Source organism: Zonotrichia leucophrys, chromosome 21 (genome assembly GCF_028769735.1).
Source record: "Zonotrichia leucophrys gambelii isolate GWCS_2022_RI chromosome 21, RI_Zleu_2.0, whole genome shotgun sequence".
Lineage (NCBI taxonomy): Eukaryota > Metazoa > Chordata > Aves > Passeriformes > Passerellidae > Zonotrichia > Zonotrichia leucophrys.
The window spans coordinates 6,666,787-6,682,890 of NC_088190.1; the positions used below are offsets into that span (position 1 = coordinate 6,666,787).

At 56.2% G+C, this 16,104-nt stretch overlaps 1 protein-coding gene across 7 annotated transcripts in view; it reads left to right on the forward strand.

The window, feature by feature from the left end:
- PAX7 (paired box 7) overlaps window positions 1–16,104 on the forward strand; it is a 148,994-nt gene that overhangs the window by 128,089 nt on the left and 4,801 nt on the right. For 4 of the 7 annotated variants that reach the window (XM_064730692.1, XM_064730694.1, XM_064730693.1 and 1 more), the window contains exon 9: window positions 13,396–13,642. In XM_064730692.1, coding sequence (XP_064586762.1) covers window positions 13,396–13,642 — 247 coding nt within the window. Of the gene's footprint in view, window positions 1–4,184; window positions 4,251–13,395; window positions 13,643–16,104 lie in introns of all 7 variants that reach the window. The other 3 variants (XM_064730688.1, XM_064730689.1, XM_064730691.1) reach the window with 1 other exon arrangement.

A 16,104-nucleotide genomic window follows, 5' to 3' on the forward strand; every position in this document is an offset into this window, starting at 1 on the left:
AAGGGAGCGGGCAGGGAGCTCGGCACCGCTGATTTTCCCTTTTCTGGGGCTGCTCGGTGCTCGGTCCCGCTGCACTTGCCGGGCCCAGCAGCGCCGTGACCTGCCCGGGCCGAGCGGGGTCTCTTACACCGCGCTTAAACCAGGCTTAACTGATTACAGCCCTCGATAGATCAGAGACAGAGCGGGGCAGGCACAGAGGAGCCCTGGGCAGGGCTGGGCTATCCATGCCTTTGGGGCTATTGATGCCTTTTGGGGCTGCCTGAAAACAGAGCCAGACAAAATGAAGGGAATAGAATTAAGGGAATAGAATTAAGGGAATAAAATTAAAGAAATAAAAAGTGTTTGTGTTTACTGAAGGGCCCTCAGGTACGTCTCGGGCAGACCAAGTCCGCCAGGGGCTGCACCCAGAAATGAACCATGGCTCACGGGTTTTTACACTTTTATATCTTTGGTCCATTTGCATATTGGGGGTTAATCCTCCAATTCCAGCTTCAGATAATGAAGTCATTCACCCCAAGTTTGCTCCCCCAGCTCCCTTTTGTTGAATCTCTGGGGGCCTGAGGCAGTGAGGGCTCTTTGAGGAATTGCTGTGTCTGCCCCAAACGGGAGAACAGCAGCTGGCACTGCGTGTGGGGTTTGGAGTTACACACTAAAGAACTGCAGGGTCACAAATACATGGAAAATATAAAAGTTAAAATCCTAAGGCATCACTATCAGTGCGAGGAGCCCAGAACAGGGCCGGGGCAGGACTGGGACTATCAATAAGCACACGGGGATATCAGTGAGCCCACGGGGCTATCAGCACATGGAACTATCAGTTCACCGAGCTATCAGCCCACGGCGAATGAGCCCACAGGACTATCAGCACACAAAACTATCATTAAGCCCATAGGGCTATCAGTGAGCCCACGAGGGTATCATTCAGCACACAGGACTATCAACACACGGAGCAGCCTCGCCCGGGGCCGGGAGCCCCGCGGGGGATTCTTTGTGGTGCAGCTCCTTCCCCCGCACTCCCCGCGCCCAGAGCATCCCAGGAAATCTCCTTTGGAAGCTCCATCAGGGAGTCCGGGGGCTGCACTGTCGGGATCGGGATTGGGAATGGAGCGAGGGAGAGGAAGGACAGGGAGGAGGTGAAGAGGAGACCTTGCCGTGGATTTGTTTGGGTCTCGCTTTGTCAGAGAAGTTCCTAAAGCAGCTGGAATTTGCTGAGACCCCTCGGTGCCGCAGGTTTTGGGCTGTTTTACGGGGAAACTTGGGTGTGTTTGTTCCTTTCTTGGCATTTTGTATCCCTCACCAAGCCCCCAGAGCTCCTCCTTCTCCCAGCAGGTCTGAGCTTACCCAAAAATACACAACAAAAGCCAAAAGCCCGACCCATTCCCAACCCCAAACCTACCCCGAGTCCTTCCATTGGAAGCGTTTGGGAATTCCAGTTTTCCATGGTTCTGCCTTCCTGCTTTCTCTCCCAGGCGACTTTGTCCCAAAATTCCACGAGCAGGGATTTGTGTTCCCACCCCCGATACTCAGGGTGAATCGTCCCAGAGACGTTTCCCCGTTCCAGCAGGGGGATTTTCCCACCCAGAAAATTTCTCCCTTCTGAAATATTCACAGAGAAATGTGAGGTTAAACACACACAGGGTGGAAGCAGCACCAGGATGGAGTTTGCTCGTGGTGACTCAAAATCAGGAGGTTGGGGCAGCTCCGTTTGTTTGTTAGCATTCAGGAACACATAATTATGGAAAGATTCTATGCAAATGCTTTTATTGAAGAGCTCTGGGTGTCAGGGGCACACAGACCCAAATCTGACTCTGCCATGGGTTTGGGATGAACATGTTTTATATTCTATCATTATATAACTACATATTAATTATTAAACTTACATTGTTCTGTTGTATACATTGATTCATCCAAGCATGGGTTTCTTGTGATGCCCCTCAAACCCTTGAGCCTAATTTCTCATGATTCTTTTTACAATTAAAAAAATAATTATCTCTAATTACTAATCAATCATCACATCTAACAATTATGTCATTTATCATATCCTGGTTACACAGGTAGAATTTCATATGATGCAGCAAACACAAGGTCTAACATTTCCCAGGGCCTAACTTTCTTTCTAGCTCCCCTGAATATACCATGATTTTAGAAATATTTTATTCCTATATTATCATGCTGAGCAGCACATCGGGGCAGCCCGGGCTCCATCCTGGGTTTTCTCTATCAAATGTCTCAGAATCCCGATGAAATCAGGGAAAACGCTCGGTGCTGATGGGTGTAAAGCACAAATTGCTCCTTCCCCGAGGGGACCTGTCCCTGGAAATCAGAACCCTGTAGGGGTTGGGGGTGTGGAGGGGCTCCTTCTCCCCTTGGCTCCAGCCTCTCCTGGTGTTTCCTGGTCGGTGAAATTGGTGTCCAGAACCTGGGATCCCTCTGGCCTCCCCCAGCCCCACTCCACAAAACCCCTTTGTGTTCCTCCCTGGTGACCCAGCCTGGCCAAGCCTTTGCTTCCTGCTTTTCCCTGGGGAATAGCAGAGTTTGGTGTCCCAGAGAAGATTTTGGTGTCCCAGAGCGGAATTTGGTGTCCCCAAAGCCAGGGATCGTGGCTCATGTTTAGGAGCAGATTTTGGTGCCCCAAAGCTGAGTCCGGTGTCCTAAGTCAGGGACCATGGATCATGTTTTTGAGCAGAGTTTTGTGTTTCAGAGCAGATTTTGGTGTCCCAGGGCAGAGTTTGGTGTTCCAGAGCAGAGTTTGGTGTCTCAGAGCAGAGATTGGCGTCCCAAAGCCAGGGACAATGGTTCGTGTTTCAGAGCAGATTTTGTTGTCCCAGAGCAGAATTTGGTGTCCCACAGCAGATTTTGGTGTCCCAGAACAGAGTTTTATGTCCCAAAGCAGAGTCTGGTGTCCCAAAACTGAGCTTGGTGTCCCAGAGCAGAATTTGGTGTCCCAGAGCAGAGTTTTATGTCCCAAAGCAGAGTCTGGTGTCCCAAAGCCAAGGACCATGGCTCATGTTTAGGAGCAGAGTCCGGTGTCCTAAGTCAGGGACCATGGATCATGTTTTTGAGCAGAGTTTGGTGTCCCAGAGCAGAGTTTGGTGTCCCAAGCCAGGGACCATGGCTCATGTTTGTGAGCAGAGATTGGTGTCCCAAATCAGAGTTTGGTGTCCCAAAGCCAGGGACCATGGCTTGTGTTTCGGAGCAGAATTTGGTGTCCCAAAGCAGATTTTGGTGTCCCAGAGCAGAGTTTGGTGTCCCAACCCAGGGACAATGGCTCATGTCTTAAAGCAGAGTCTGGTGTCCCAAGGCAGAGTTTGGTGTCCCAAAGCCAGGGACCATGGCTTGTGTTTTGGAGCAGTTTGGTGTCCCAAGGATGGGAACAATGGCTGGTGTTTTGGAGTAGAGTTTTGTGTATCAGAGTAGAGTGTGGTGTCCCAAATCAGAGTCTGGAGTCCCAAGTCAGGGACTGTGGCTCATGTTTGTATGCAGATTTTGGTGTCCCAAAGCCGGGGACAATGGCTCGTGTTTTGGAGCAGAGTCTGGTGTCCCAGAGCAGATTTTGGTGTCCCAAGACTGATTTTGGTGTCTCAAAGTAGAGCCTGGTGTCCCAAGGCAGAGCCTGGTGTCCCACAGCAAGTTTTGGTGTCCCAGAGCAGAGTTAGGTGTCCCAAAGAAGATTTTGGTGTCCCAAGCCAGGGACAATGGCTCATGTTTTGGAGGAGAGTTTGGTGTCCCAAGGAAGAGTTTGGTGCCCCAGAGCAGATTTTGGTGTCCCAGAGCAAAGTCTGGAGTCCCAAAGCCAGGGACTGTGGCTCATGTTTCTGAGCCGAGTTTGGTGTCCCAAGGCAGATTTTGATGTACCACAGCAGATTTTGGTGTCCCAAGGCAGATTCTGGTGTCCCAGAGCAAATTTTGGTGTCCCAAGGCAGATTTTGGTGTTCCAATCCAGGGACTGTGTCACGTCCCCACACCAAGCAGCTTTTAATTGAATTCCCGCTCTTCCCCTCCCTGTCCTGCTTCTCCCATGGGGTTTCTCAGAGCCCTCAGTGAACATTTGACCCCGTGGTGCTCCCGATTCCCTCGTGGGATCCCCCGGAGCAGCAGCCGCCCCTCTCCCCTCGCGCCGAGCCCTTTGCGCGTAGCTCAGCGCCTGTCCTCAGACCTTGTCTGTGATTTGTACATCCCTACAGAAGCAGGGTGCCCAAAACAAGATGCAGTGCTCCCGCTGGAACCTCACCATAGCCCTGAACAATCAGGTAACAACCTCCCACCCCCACTCCTCCTCCTCCTCCTCGTCCCTCGCAGCCCCTGCAGCTCCATCATCGCATCCCCGGCTCCATCCCACCCCTGGCACCTCTCCATCGTCGGTGTGTGGCGGGAGCAGGGCCATTGTAGGGCACAGCGCTCATCTCCATGTCACCTGCCGTGTCCCCGAGCCGTCCCCACGGTGCCCGAGCGTCCCTCGGGGCTCCGGAGCCTCGGGAAGCGCCAGTGTCGGGCCAGGGTTGCTTGGTTGCTGTTTGGGGCTGGTCTGGTGTCCCAGGAGTGCAAAGGAAGTGGGATTCAGGTGCGTCATGTTCCGTTCCCAGCTCTCCACACCTCTTTCAGCTGACGTTTGGGGTTGGAAATTGGGATTTTGCAGCTCTGGAGTCAGCTCGTATCAGGAGATACCGTGGGGTTGTGGGGGCTCCTCCACTGCTCCTCTCCCTCCTGGAGAGAGGATGAACACCCAAGGGAGCGAGGTCAGGGATCAGCCCTGGGTTTGCCAACCTTGAATCGCCCAAAATCCAAGTGGAGGCTTCGATCACACCCGAGAGAGGCAGGGCTGAGCTCGAGGTCACTGCAGAGGGAATCGCTGGGCTTGGGAAACACCTGCAGGGTCCTCAGGAGCACCCAAACCCCACCACGGGCTCCAGTTTGCTCCAAACCCTGCCTGGCTGTATGCACGGAGCTGCAGTGACAGGATCGGGGATTCTCCTGGTGCAGGAAGGGTGAAGCAGCTCCCCAGCAGCAGCTCTGGAGCCATGTCTGGGTCAGGAGGAGCCGTGGGGGCTCCTCCACTGCTCCCCTCAGCTCCTGGAGGGGGATAAACACCCAAAGGGTGAGGCTGGGGATCAGCCCTGGGTTTGCCAACCTTGAATCCCCCAAAATCTGAGTGGAGGCTTCGATCACACCCGAGAGAGGCAGGGCTGAGCTCGAGGTCACTGCAGAGGGAATTGCTGGGCTTGGGAAACACCTGCAGGGTCCTCAGAGCACCCAAACCCCACCACGGGCTCCAGTTTGCTCCAAACCCTGCCTGGCTGTATGCACGGAGCTGCAGTGACAGGATCGGGGATTTTCCCGGTGCAGGAAGGGTGAAGCACCCTCTGGATCTGCAAAGCAAATTCAGGGGGTGCTCGGTGGGTTTGGAATGCTGGGATCCTGCTCAGCTGGCTGCGGTGATTTAGAAAATATTGGAAATTAATTGCTTGGTTTTGTGAGTGCAGTGTTAGCGATTGCTACACAAGTCATTTTAGTCCTACCTAGGGGCATATTTGCATATATTTATCCTCCTTTCAAGTGGAGATCTTTGGGGAAAGTGTATTTATCTCCTCCTAACTCTTTCTTCGGCTTTCAGCCGTCCTACAGTCACCTCTTCATTTTGTTCCCATTTAATGTATGTGTGGAATAATCGACTCTTCCTCTTCCCGCCAAGTGGAAATGAATCCACAGAGATCAAAAAGCTTTAATGTGGGGAAGGGTTTTTCCTTCTGCCACGAGCAGGGTGAGAGGGAAAGATGGCAAGGATGGAGATGGGTCCCCCCAAAACTGCCTGGGATGGCCGGGCAGGACCTGGAGAGGAGCTGGAGCACCCAGGGGTGGAGGTGACCCCAGGGGTGGAGGTGACCCCAGGACCTTCCCCAGGAGGAGCTGGGAGAGCTTTGTTCTCCCTAAATCCAGAGGGTTTCCTGGCAGGATGGTTTGCTGTGCCTGGGACGGGAGGTGGGAACAGCCCAGGAGAGATTTCAGCTTCCCCTGCAGGGAATCTCCTGGGGCTTCTTGCCTGGTGTGGCCCCGAAAAGTGCAACAGATCCCATTCATTGCCAGCCTGGGAGGATTTGTCCCCATTTGTCCCCATTCTCAGGAGAGCAGCACCACAGCCCCAAGAATCACAGGGCCAGGAGCCCTTCTGGCGTGTCCCTGGATGTCCATGGATGTCCCCAGGTGTGTCCCTGGATGTCCCTGGATGTGTCCCCGCAGGATCCAGGAGCTGACAGGGGTCACCTGGGGATCCTGGGGAACTCCTGGGATAGGGCAGGAGCTGTGGTCACTCTGGGGCGTTTCCGGGCAGGAGCTGTGGTCACTCTGGGGTTGTCCCACAGGGCAGGAGCCGTGGTCACTCCAGAATGTCCCACAGGGCAGGAGCTGTGGTCACTCTGGGGCTGTTTTAAGGCAGGAGCCGTGGTCACTCCAGGATATCCCATAGGGAAGAAGCCATGGTCACTCTGGGGATGTTGTAGGGCAGGAGCCGTGGTCACTCCAGGATATCCCATAGGGAAGAAGCCATGGTCACTCTGGGGATGTTTTAGGTCAGGAGTTGCCGTCACTCCAGGACTGGTTTAGGGCAGGAGTCGAGGTCACTCTGGGGTTGTCCTGTAGAGACAGAAGCTGTGGTCACTCCAGGATATCCCACAGGGCAGGAGCTGTGGTCACTCTGGGGCTATTTAGGGCAGGAACCATGGTCACTCTGGGCTGTTTTAGGGAAGGAACCATGGTCACTCTGATGATGTTTCAGGGCAGGAGCTGTGGTCACTCTGGGATTGTCCCACAGGGCAGGATCCGTGATCACTCCAGGGCTGTTTCAGGGCAGGAGCCGTGGTCACTCTGGGGCTATTTAGGGAAGGAACCATGGTCACTCTGGTGATGTTTCCAGGCAGGAGCTGTGGTCACTCCAGGGATATTTTGGGTCAGGAGCCATGGTCACTCTGGGATGTCCCACAGAGAAGGCACTGTGGTCACTCCGGGGCTGTTTCAGGGCAGGAGCTGTGGTCACTCCAGGATATCCCACAGAGAAGGCACCATGGTCACTCCAGGGCTGTCCCTTGGCTCTCAGCAGCCACCACAGAGCCACCCCAGGTCTGCCATGGCCAGGCTGGCACCAGCCCCCGCTGCTGCCCTGCCCTTGTCCCTGCATTATCTGTCCCCATCACTCGGGTCCCCTGCGGCCCCCTGCGCCCCAAAAGCAGCTCCTGACTGCCCAGCTGGAAGGTCCTCCCTGCTCTCCCCTCCCCAGAGCCGCTCCTTTATCATAAAGGGTGCACATTTCCCCCGCCGCAGCTTCCGCGGCCACAGGCCCCGAGGGCCAGCTCAGAAATGGAGGGAATTAATTACATTTTTTTAACTCCCCTCCTTTTATAGCAGGGGAGAGAGCGATGAAACGTCCCGGGGGGAGCTGCTGAGGAGGGTGGGGAGGGAGGCAGCAGCAGCAGGAGGTGAGGGGGGAGCTGCTGCTTTCATCCAGGAGGGTCTTTGTGCATCAACCCCACACCCCAGGAGCTCTCCCTGCTCATCCCAACCCCAAGAAAGGCAGGGATGAAGCCTGAGGCAAGACTCAGCCCTAAATGCGAGCTCAAGGATGGATTTGGGCCAGGGAAGGGAGAGGATGAGGATGGCAGGGAGGGAGAGGGACAGTCCTGCTGTCAGTCCCGCTGATGGACAGCGAGCAGATCCCCCTGCAGATAAACCCTGGCAGATGTGGAGCGGGCATTGATTTTTAGTCAGGGATGATAATGCACCAAGAAGTCATAAATTAGCAGGCAGCAAGGTCAGAGAGGGAAGGGAGAAGGACTTTGCATTCTTGAGGAGGGGATCCAGAGTTCAAAAGTGGCCTGGAAAATGAGTTTCTGCAGCTGGAAGGAGAAGGCCGGGGACGCAGGAGGGCTCTGCAGGGTTTGCTGTGCTGGGTGGAAGGAGGGAATGGGAACCTCTCAATATTCCAAATCTCTTTGTGTCCTGGGGTGGGGAAAGGCAGATCTGCCCTCGACTGAACCTGTGCAGAGCTCAGGGAGCCCCAAATCCCCTTCAGCCTGCTTGGGAAGGGGATTCTCGCCTCTAGAATCCCCTCAGCCTGGCTGGGAAGGGAATTCTCAGCTCCAAATCCCCCTCAGCCCATCTGGGAAGAGGAATCCCAGTCCCAAATCCCCCTCAGCCTGTGTGGGAAGGGAATTCTCAGCCCCAAATCCTTCTCAGCCTGTCCTGGAAGAAGCTTCTCCACCCCGAATCCCTCTCAGTCTGTCTGGGAAGGAGATTCTCCACCCCAGATTCCCCTCAGCCCATCCAGAAAGAGGAATCCCAGCCCCAAATATCCCTCAGCCTGTGTGGGAAGGGAACTCCAGCCCCAAATTCCGCTCAGCCTGTCCAAGGGGCTTCCCATGGCCAGCGTTCTTGGAGAGGGACCGGAGAGTTTTGGGGCTCAGCTGAGCTGTCAGGGTCCCCTCGGCCACCCCAGATCCACAGGAACATCCAGCTGGGATGAATCCCCAATCCCAGAGGCAGCCATTCCCCATCCCGGCAGGGCTGGGAGTGAATCCTGATGTGCTGGTGCGCTCCCAGAGTGAAATTCAGCCCCTGAGCTGTCCCTCGGCAGGGCAACCTGCATGGTTCCCGAAGGGGAGCAGGAATTGGGAATTCAGCAGGGCTGGGAGTGAATCCTGGTGTCCAGATGTTCCCTCATGGAATTCCAAAGGGAAATTCAGCCCTTCCTGTCCTTTTTCGGGCTGAACTGAGCTGTCCCTCAGCAGGGCAGTGTCCCTGCAGGGGTTCTGGAAGGGGAGCAGGAATTGGGAACTCTGCAGTGTTGGGAGCGAATCCCGGCATCCTGGTGGATTCCCAGATGGAAATTTGTCCCCCTGAGCTGTCCCTTGGCAGGACAGTGTCCCTGCAGGGATCCCGCAGGGAGAGCAGGGATTGGAACAGGGCTGGGAGAGAATCCCAGTGTCCTGGTGGATTCCCAGAAGGAAATTCAGCCCCTGAGCTGTCCCTCGGTGGGGCAGTGTCCCTGCAGGGATTCCGGAGGGGGAGCAGGAATTGGGAACTCTGCAGGGATGGGAGTGAATCCCGGTGTCCTGATGGATTCCTGATGGATGAAATTCAGCCCCCTGAGTTGTCCCTCGATGGGACAGTGTCCCTATAGGGATCCTGGAGGGACAACAGGAATTGGCATGGGGCTGGGAGAGAATCCCAGCATCCTGATGGATTTCCAGAGAGAAATTCATCCCCCTGAGCTGTCCCTCGTCAGGGCAGTGTCCCTGCAGGGGTTCTGGAAGGGGAACAGGAATTGGGAATTCAGCAAGGATGGGAGCGAATCCCAGCATCCTGATGGATTCCCAGAGGGAAATTCAGCCCCTGAGCCGTCCCTCAGTGGGGCAGTGTCCCTGCAGGGAGAACAGGAATTGGAACAGGGCTGAGAGTGAATCCCGGTGTCCTGATGGATTCCCAGAGGGAAATTCAGCCCCTGAGCTCCTCAGTGGGCATGTTGCCATGACAGAGATGAATCCCGGGTCGGTGGATTCCAGATGAAACCCCCTGAGCTGTCCCTCGTTGGGACAATGTCCCTGCAGGGATCCCAGAGGGGGATCAGGGATCGGGATCTCCCAGATCCGAGGCTGCTGGAGCCAAGGCCGTCCTGGAGAGGCCCCGGGGGCAGAGCTGAGCTCAGGCCCCGCTCCTGATTCCCACCAATTGACGCCAATTCCTTTTTTTCGCGGGATTCGTGGAAGCATCTGCCCCGCTGCCTGAATCTGGAGTGTGAATCTGGGTTTCATTTGCCAGCCTTGCTTTACATCCCCCTTTTTTTTCCTAAGAGGAAGTGTTAATGTGGCTCTCCCCGCCTTGGGGAGCCTCGGGTTCTTTTCTGGGGGTAATCAGGAGCAGCTGGGGCCGGGAGGGAGCGGAGCAGAGCAGCACAAACCCCGCAGCTCCCTGAGCGATGCCTGAAATCCTCCCTGCACCTGCGGGGCTGGGCGGGCTCCGAGCCCCATCCAGGCAGCACTGCCGGGCCTGGACAGCTCAGCCAGGGCAGGGAGAGAGGGCAGAGCTTCCAGAAATAACTCACAGCCCCAAAGTCTGTGTTTTCTGCGTGTTTGTTGTTTTAAACGGCGGATTCTGCTCTTGAGTTCACTCCAGCCGTGTCTGTGTGAGGGTCCTGGGTGTCCCTCAGGGCACAGCCCCAGCTCCTGCAGCCCAGAGGGGATTGGGGCTGAACCAGATCAGGGGTTGTGGGCTTTAGGGAGAGCCCACAATTAACTCTGAGGCTGCCCTCCCGTGATTTCCCCACTCTGCAGAGCCTCAGGGGGTCCGTGTGGCACCCCCAGAACTGCTCAGCACCCCAGTCCTGGATTAACCCACCCTCCTGAGTGTTGAATGCATTTTCCTCTCTTCATATCGAATCCTTGGGCTGGGGAGACCCTCGGGGATGTTTTTAGGGCTGAACATTTTCCCTGGAAGCACCTCGGGGGTTTAATCCCTGCCAGGAGGCTCTGGAGAGCCGATCCAGGCTCTGCTGAGCTCGATGTAGGGGCAGCTGAGCCGGGTTTAACTCTGGGGGAGCAGCAGAGAGGTCTGAGCTTGAGGCAGGGTGGAAAGCCTGGAGGAGGAGGAGGAGGGGTCAGCGAGGCAGGGATGGGGGCAATGAGACTGGAATGGGGGGGGAAAGAGTCTGGGATGGGGGAGAATGAGCCTGAAATGGGGGGAACGAGTCAGGGATGGGGGGCAACAAGCCTGGGATGGGGGGAATGAGCTCAGGATGGGGGGGAAGGAGCCCGGGATGGTGGGGGAAAGAGTCTGGGATGGGGGAGAATGAGCCTGAAATGGGGGGAACAAGCTATGGATGGGAGGAACCAGTCAGGGATGGGGGGAAGGAGCCAGAGATGGGGGAAAATGAGCCAGGGATGGGGGGAATGAGCCCGGGATGGGGGGAATGAGCCCAGAATGGGGGGAAAGAGTCAGGGATGGGGGAACGAGACTGGGAACGAGGAGGAAATGAGCCAGGGATGGGGAGAATGAACAAGAGATGGGGGGAAACAAGCCCGAGATGGGGGGGGATGAGCAATGGATGGGGGATAACGAGCCTCGGATAGGGGGGGAACGAGACTGGGATGGGGGAGAGTGAGCCAGGGATGGGGGAATGAGACAAGGCTTGGGGGTAACAAATCAGAAATGGGGGGGAAGAAGCCAGGGATGGAGGGGAAAGAGCTCGGAACAGCAGGGACGAGCCATGGATGGTGGGGGGAAAGGAGCCAGGGATGAGGGGAACGAGCCTGGGCTGGGGGGGAAGGAGACACGGATGGGGGGCAATGAGCCCAGAATGGGGGGAATGAGCCAGAGATGGGGGGGAGGAACAGGGATGGGGGAAACCAGCCCGGGATGGGCGGGAATAAGACAGGGATGGGAGGGAACGAGCCCGAGATGGGGGGGAAAGAGCCCCGACTGGGGGGAAATGAGCCCAGGATGAGAGGGAAAGAGCCATGGATGGGGGAAAAGCGCCCCGGGTGGAGGGGAAGGAGCCAGGGATGGGGGAAATGAGCAATAGATGAGGGATAACGAGTTCGGAATGGGGGGCAGGTAGTGAGGGATGGGGGGAACGAGCCCTCCCCTCTCTCAAACCTCACTGCCGTGCCCCAGCCCCACAGCCAGCCCAGCCCCGCGCTCGGGGTCAGATGGATTTTCCAGCGTTTTACCCAACCCCCTCCACCCCCCGCTGCCCAGTTCCCCTCCCGGACAAATTCTCCTGGCGGAGCGGAGCCGGGAGCGGATTTTCCATGCAGGCAAAGCGCCTTTGCAGCGCTGCCGAGCCCTTCCGGGGGGAGGAGGAGATGCTTTAGAAAGCAGAGGCCAGCTCGTGGCTGGGCATTCACCCCGCTGGGGCACGGTGGAGGGGCCGGGAAGGTGTCGGGGTGAGCAGGAAGGGGAACCTCGGCCCCATAACCCCCCCCCCAGTGTCCTTGCCGAGAATGCAGCCCCGGCACAAAAGCTCACCAGGCCGCTGCTGGCGGATAAAGGGCTCATTTTACCACTTGCCAGGCTCCAAATATTTCCAATTTGCCACTTTAATTGATGTCAATAAGGTTATGCTAAATTCGGAGATTTGGAGCCGCTCGGCATCTGAGCGCAGGGCGGGCCCCCCGAGGTGACCGTCCCCTGTCCCCGCTCCCCCCGACACGACCGAGGGGATTGAGGAACCCCCGGCCCTTCCCCTGCCGGCCCTTTCCACCCTTAACTCGGAATTACCCCGGGGAAATTGCGCTGATCCCTGGCGGGAGCGGGGTCCCCGTGTGAAGGGCAGAGCATCACCCCCAGCTCAGCCCCGGGAACAAATCTGGCATTTTTGTTAAAAAAAAAAAAGGAGAAAAAAAAAAAAAAACACCAACAAAAACCCAATTAGTTCATCTGGTTCGGGTCTCAAAGCAGGAAGATTTTTTGTGTGCAAATTCAATTACATTTTCCACTGAAAGGAGCCGGACCAGGACCTGTTACCCTTTAACTTTTGGGGCCAAAGAGACCTCGGACGTTTCAGCCCCTGGAGCTGCATCAAAGGCAGCGAGGCTTTGACCTGCTCTGCTCGGGGACCTTTGCAAACCTGACTTCCCAACAACGGGAAGATTTTTTTCCTCACCGTCCCTTTGGGAAAATCGGGATTTTTCTCCTGGTTTTCCATGACCCCTCTGCTCATCCCTGGCAGGGGCAGCAAAATATCCCCAAAAACCCGAGTGGGCTGAGTGGAATTGTTGCATTCTCCTTGTTCAGGGCTCCAAGGGGAGCCCCGGCGGGGTTTGGGGGAGCAGAGCTCGGCTCTCCCGTGTGGGTGCTGTCCATCCCAAAGCGCCGTTTGTGGGGCCGTTTTGGGGGTGCTTTTGGGGCTGTTTTGGGGCCGTTTTGGGGCTGGTTTTGGGGCCATTTTGGGGCCGTTTTGGAGCTGCTTTTGGGGCTGATTTTGGAGCTGCTTTTGGGGCCTTTTTGGGGCCCTTTTGGGGTCGTTTTCGGGGCCGTTTTCAGGGCCGTTTTTCAGGCCCGTTTTTCGGGCCGCTTTCGGGGCTGATTTTGGGGTCGGTTTTGGAGCCATTTTTGGGGCGGTTTCTGGGCCCGTTTTGGGGCCGTTTTTGGGGTCGCTTTTGGGGCCGTTTTTCGGGCTGCTTTTCGGGCCGTTTTCGGGGCCGTTTTGGGGGCCATTTTCGGGCCGGTTTTGGGGGTGCTTTTGGGGCCATTCGAGGTCATTTTCGGGGCCGTTTTTGGGGCTGTTTTCGGGGACCGTTTTGAGGCCGTTTTCGGGGCCATCTTGCAGCCGTCTTGGGGCTGTTTTCGGGGCCGTTTTCGGGGCAGTTTCCTTCCCTGCCGGCCCCTGACGATGCCTCGGTGTCTCTGCAGGTGATGAGCATCCTGAGCAACCCCAGCGGGGTCCCGCCTCAGCCCCAGGCCGATTTCTCCATCTCTCCCCTCCACGGCGGCCTGGACAGCACCAACTCCATCTCGGCCAGCTGCAGCCAGCGCAGCGACTCCATCAAGTCCGTGGAGAGCCTCCCGACCTCGCAGTCCTACTGTCCCCCCACCTACAGCACCACCAGCTACAGCGTGGACCCCGTGGCCGGATACCAGTACGGCCAGTACGGGCAGAGTAAGTGCTGGGAGCGATTCCCCCTTCATGGGAAGGGCAGGAGTGAGGGAGGGAGTGGAGGTTGGGTTTATGCACCCAAATTCTGCCTTTTTTGGGTGGGAGACCCCTGGAAGTTTGTCCTGCTTGAAGTGAGATCCGCTCATGGGTTGTGAATCAAAAGCCCCCAGGGAAATGTTTTAGGTGAAGCTTTCTGTCAGCAAAGGGCAGCTCCCAGCGCCTTCTCCTTCCCCAAAATCACCCGGATTGGCTCATCCTGCTCAGCCTGAGGAAAGCTGGGCTTTGTAAAGCCGAGCTGGGCTGAGCTGAGCCTGCCCTGCCCTCCCCAGGCCGGGGCTGGGAGCTCTCCCTGCAGAACGCGTTTGTCACCAGGGCTGGGGCTGTGGGACAGCTGGGCTTGGAATCCTGAGCTGCCCTGGGACAGGGACAGTGTGGCCCGGGTGTTGGCCCTGCTGGGTGACAGGGACAGCCTGACCAGGGGGTGACAAGGACAGCCTGGTCAGGGGGGTGGTGTCCCTTTTGGGCGACAGGGACAGTCTGGTCAAGGGGTGACAGGAACACCCTGGTCAGGAGATGCTGTTCTGGCTGGGTGACAAGGACAGCCCAGCTAGGGGGTGTTGTCCCCACTGGGTGACAGGAACAGCCTGGCTGGAGGTGACAGGGACAGCCCAGTTATGGGATGCTGTTCTGGCTGGGTGACAGGAACAACCTGGTTGCTCCTTTTGGGTGACAGGGACACCCCAGTCATGGGGTGCTGTTCTGGCTGGACGACTGGCACTGCCTGGCCAGTGGGAGATGTCCCTGTTGGGTGACAGGGACAGCCTGGCTGGAGGGGACAGAGGCAGCCTGGTCAGGGGGTGGCAGGGACACCCCAGCCAGGTGAAAGGGACACCCTGGCGGGGTGACAGGGACAGCCCAGCTGGGTGACAAGGACACCCTGGCAGGGTGACAGGGACACCCCAGCTGGGTGACAGGCACACCCCAGCCTGGTGACAGGCACTGCCTGGTTGGAGGTGACAGGCACACCCCAGCAGGGTGACAGGGACACCCCAACCAGGTGATAGGCACAGCCTGGCAGGATGACAGGCACATCCCAGCCGAGTGACAAGGACACCCCAGCAGGGTGACAGGCACACCCTGGCTGGGTGACAGGGGCAGCCCAGTCGGGTGACAGGCACTGCCCGGCACAGTGACAAGCACATCCCGGCAGGGTGACAGGCACACCGGCAGGGTGACAGGCACATCCTGGCAGGGTGACAAGGACACCCCAGCCAGGTGACAGGCACAACCCGGCAGGGTGACAGGCACATCCCCGCGGCCGGGCTGTTGTCACTGTTGTCACCTGCCGCGCTGTCCCGGCCGCGGGGCTCTCGCAGCGCCGCTGACCCGCGAGGGTTAAAGGTGCATCCTCTTCCTGCGGGCTGCCCCAGCGTGTCCTCGCTGACCTTTCCTCCCTCGGCCGCGGCTCCGGCCCCGCTCTGTCACAGCCCTTTAATGTCCTTAACGCGCGGCCTCAATGAGAACCGGCTGTGGCGGCAGACGGGATCAATAGCGGCCCCCCCGCCCCTCCTCTTTTTGTTTGTCGGGAGTTTGATCTGTGACCCCTCGACCTTCCCCTCGCTTCTGGATGCGGGGCTGGACACACGTGCTATTGATAAAAATCTTAAACAAATTCCGATACCATGTATTTCCAATAAAGATTCCCTTGGGCGAGGCGTTAGTCACACCCATGTGTGTAAAAAATAAAATAAGGAGGGCGAGCAGCGCTCGGCGGAGAGGGGGAAGGAGAAAGGAGGGTTTGTCTGGTTTTGCTGCAGGAATTTTTTGCTCGCACGGTTTGTGTCGTTTCCCGGCCCCCCGTGCCCGTTTCTGTCACCCCGTTGGTGCCGAGCTCTCCGCAGTTCGCCTCGGTAATTAGCGCTGCCCTCACGTGCTGTTGACCTTGGAATAAGGAGATTTTTTTCCTGCCTTTCCCGGTGCCTCTTGTGCTTCGCAGATAATTCCGATTCCTCCTCCTATTTTTGGGTTCTTCACTTCCCTTCAAATTCTGTTTTAACGCCCGTCGGCGTGAGGTGACCCCGCGGGGTCATTTATTCACATCAGGTGCTGCTTCCTTCTCTGCTGCGCCATAAAAGCATCAAAAACTATTTTTAGGTGCTTAAATATATTAATTGCATAACACAAAGTATCATTTGGATTATATATAATGTCATGGTGGAGATAATATTATGTAATTAATGGTATATAATTAATGAAAATGCTATAATAGTATCTAAATAATGTTATATATAATATATATTATATACTATATATTATATTACATTATTATAGGATATAATATAAATATATTATTTTATATTGCTATACATATTACATATAAATTATATAAATAATACACAAATATATTATTATATATTTATATTATTATAGGATATAAATCTATTATATAGGATATAATATAATAG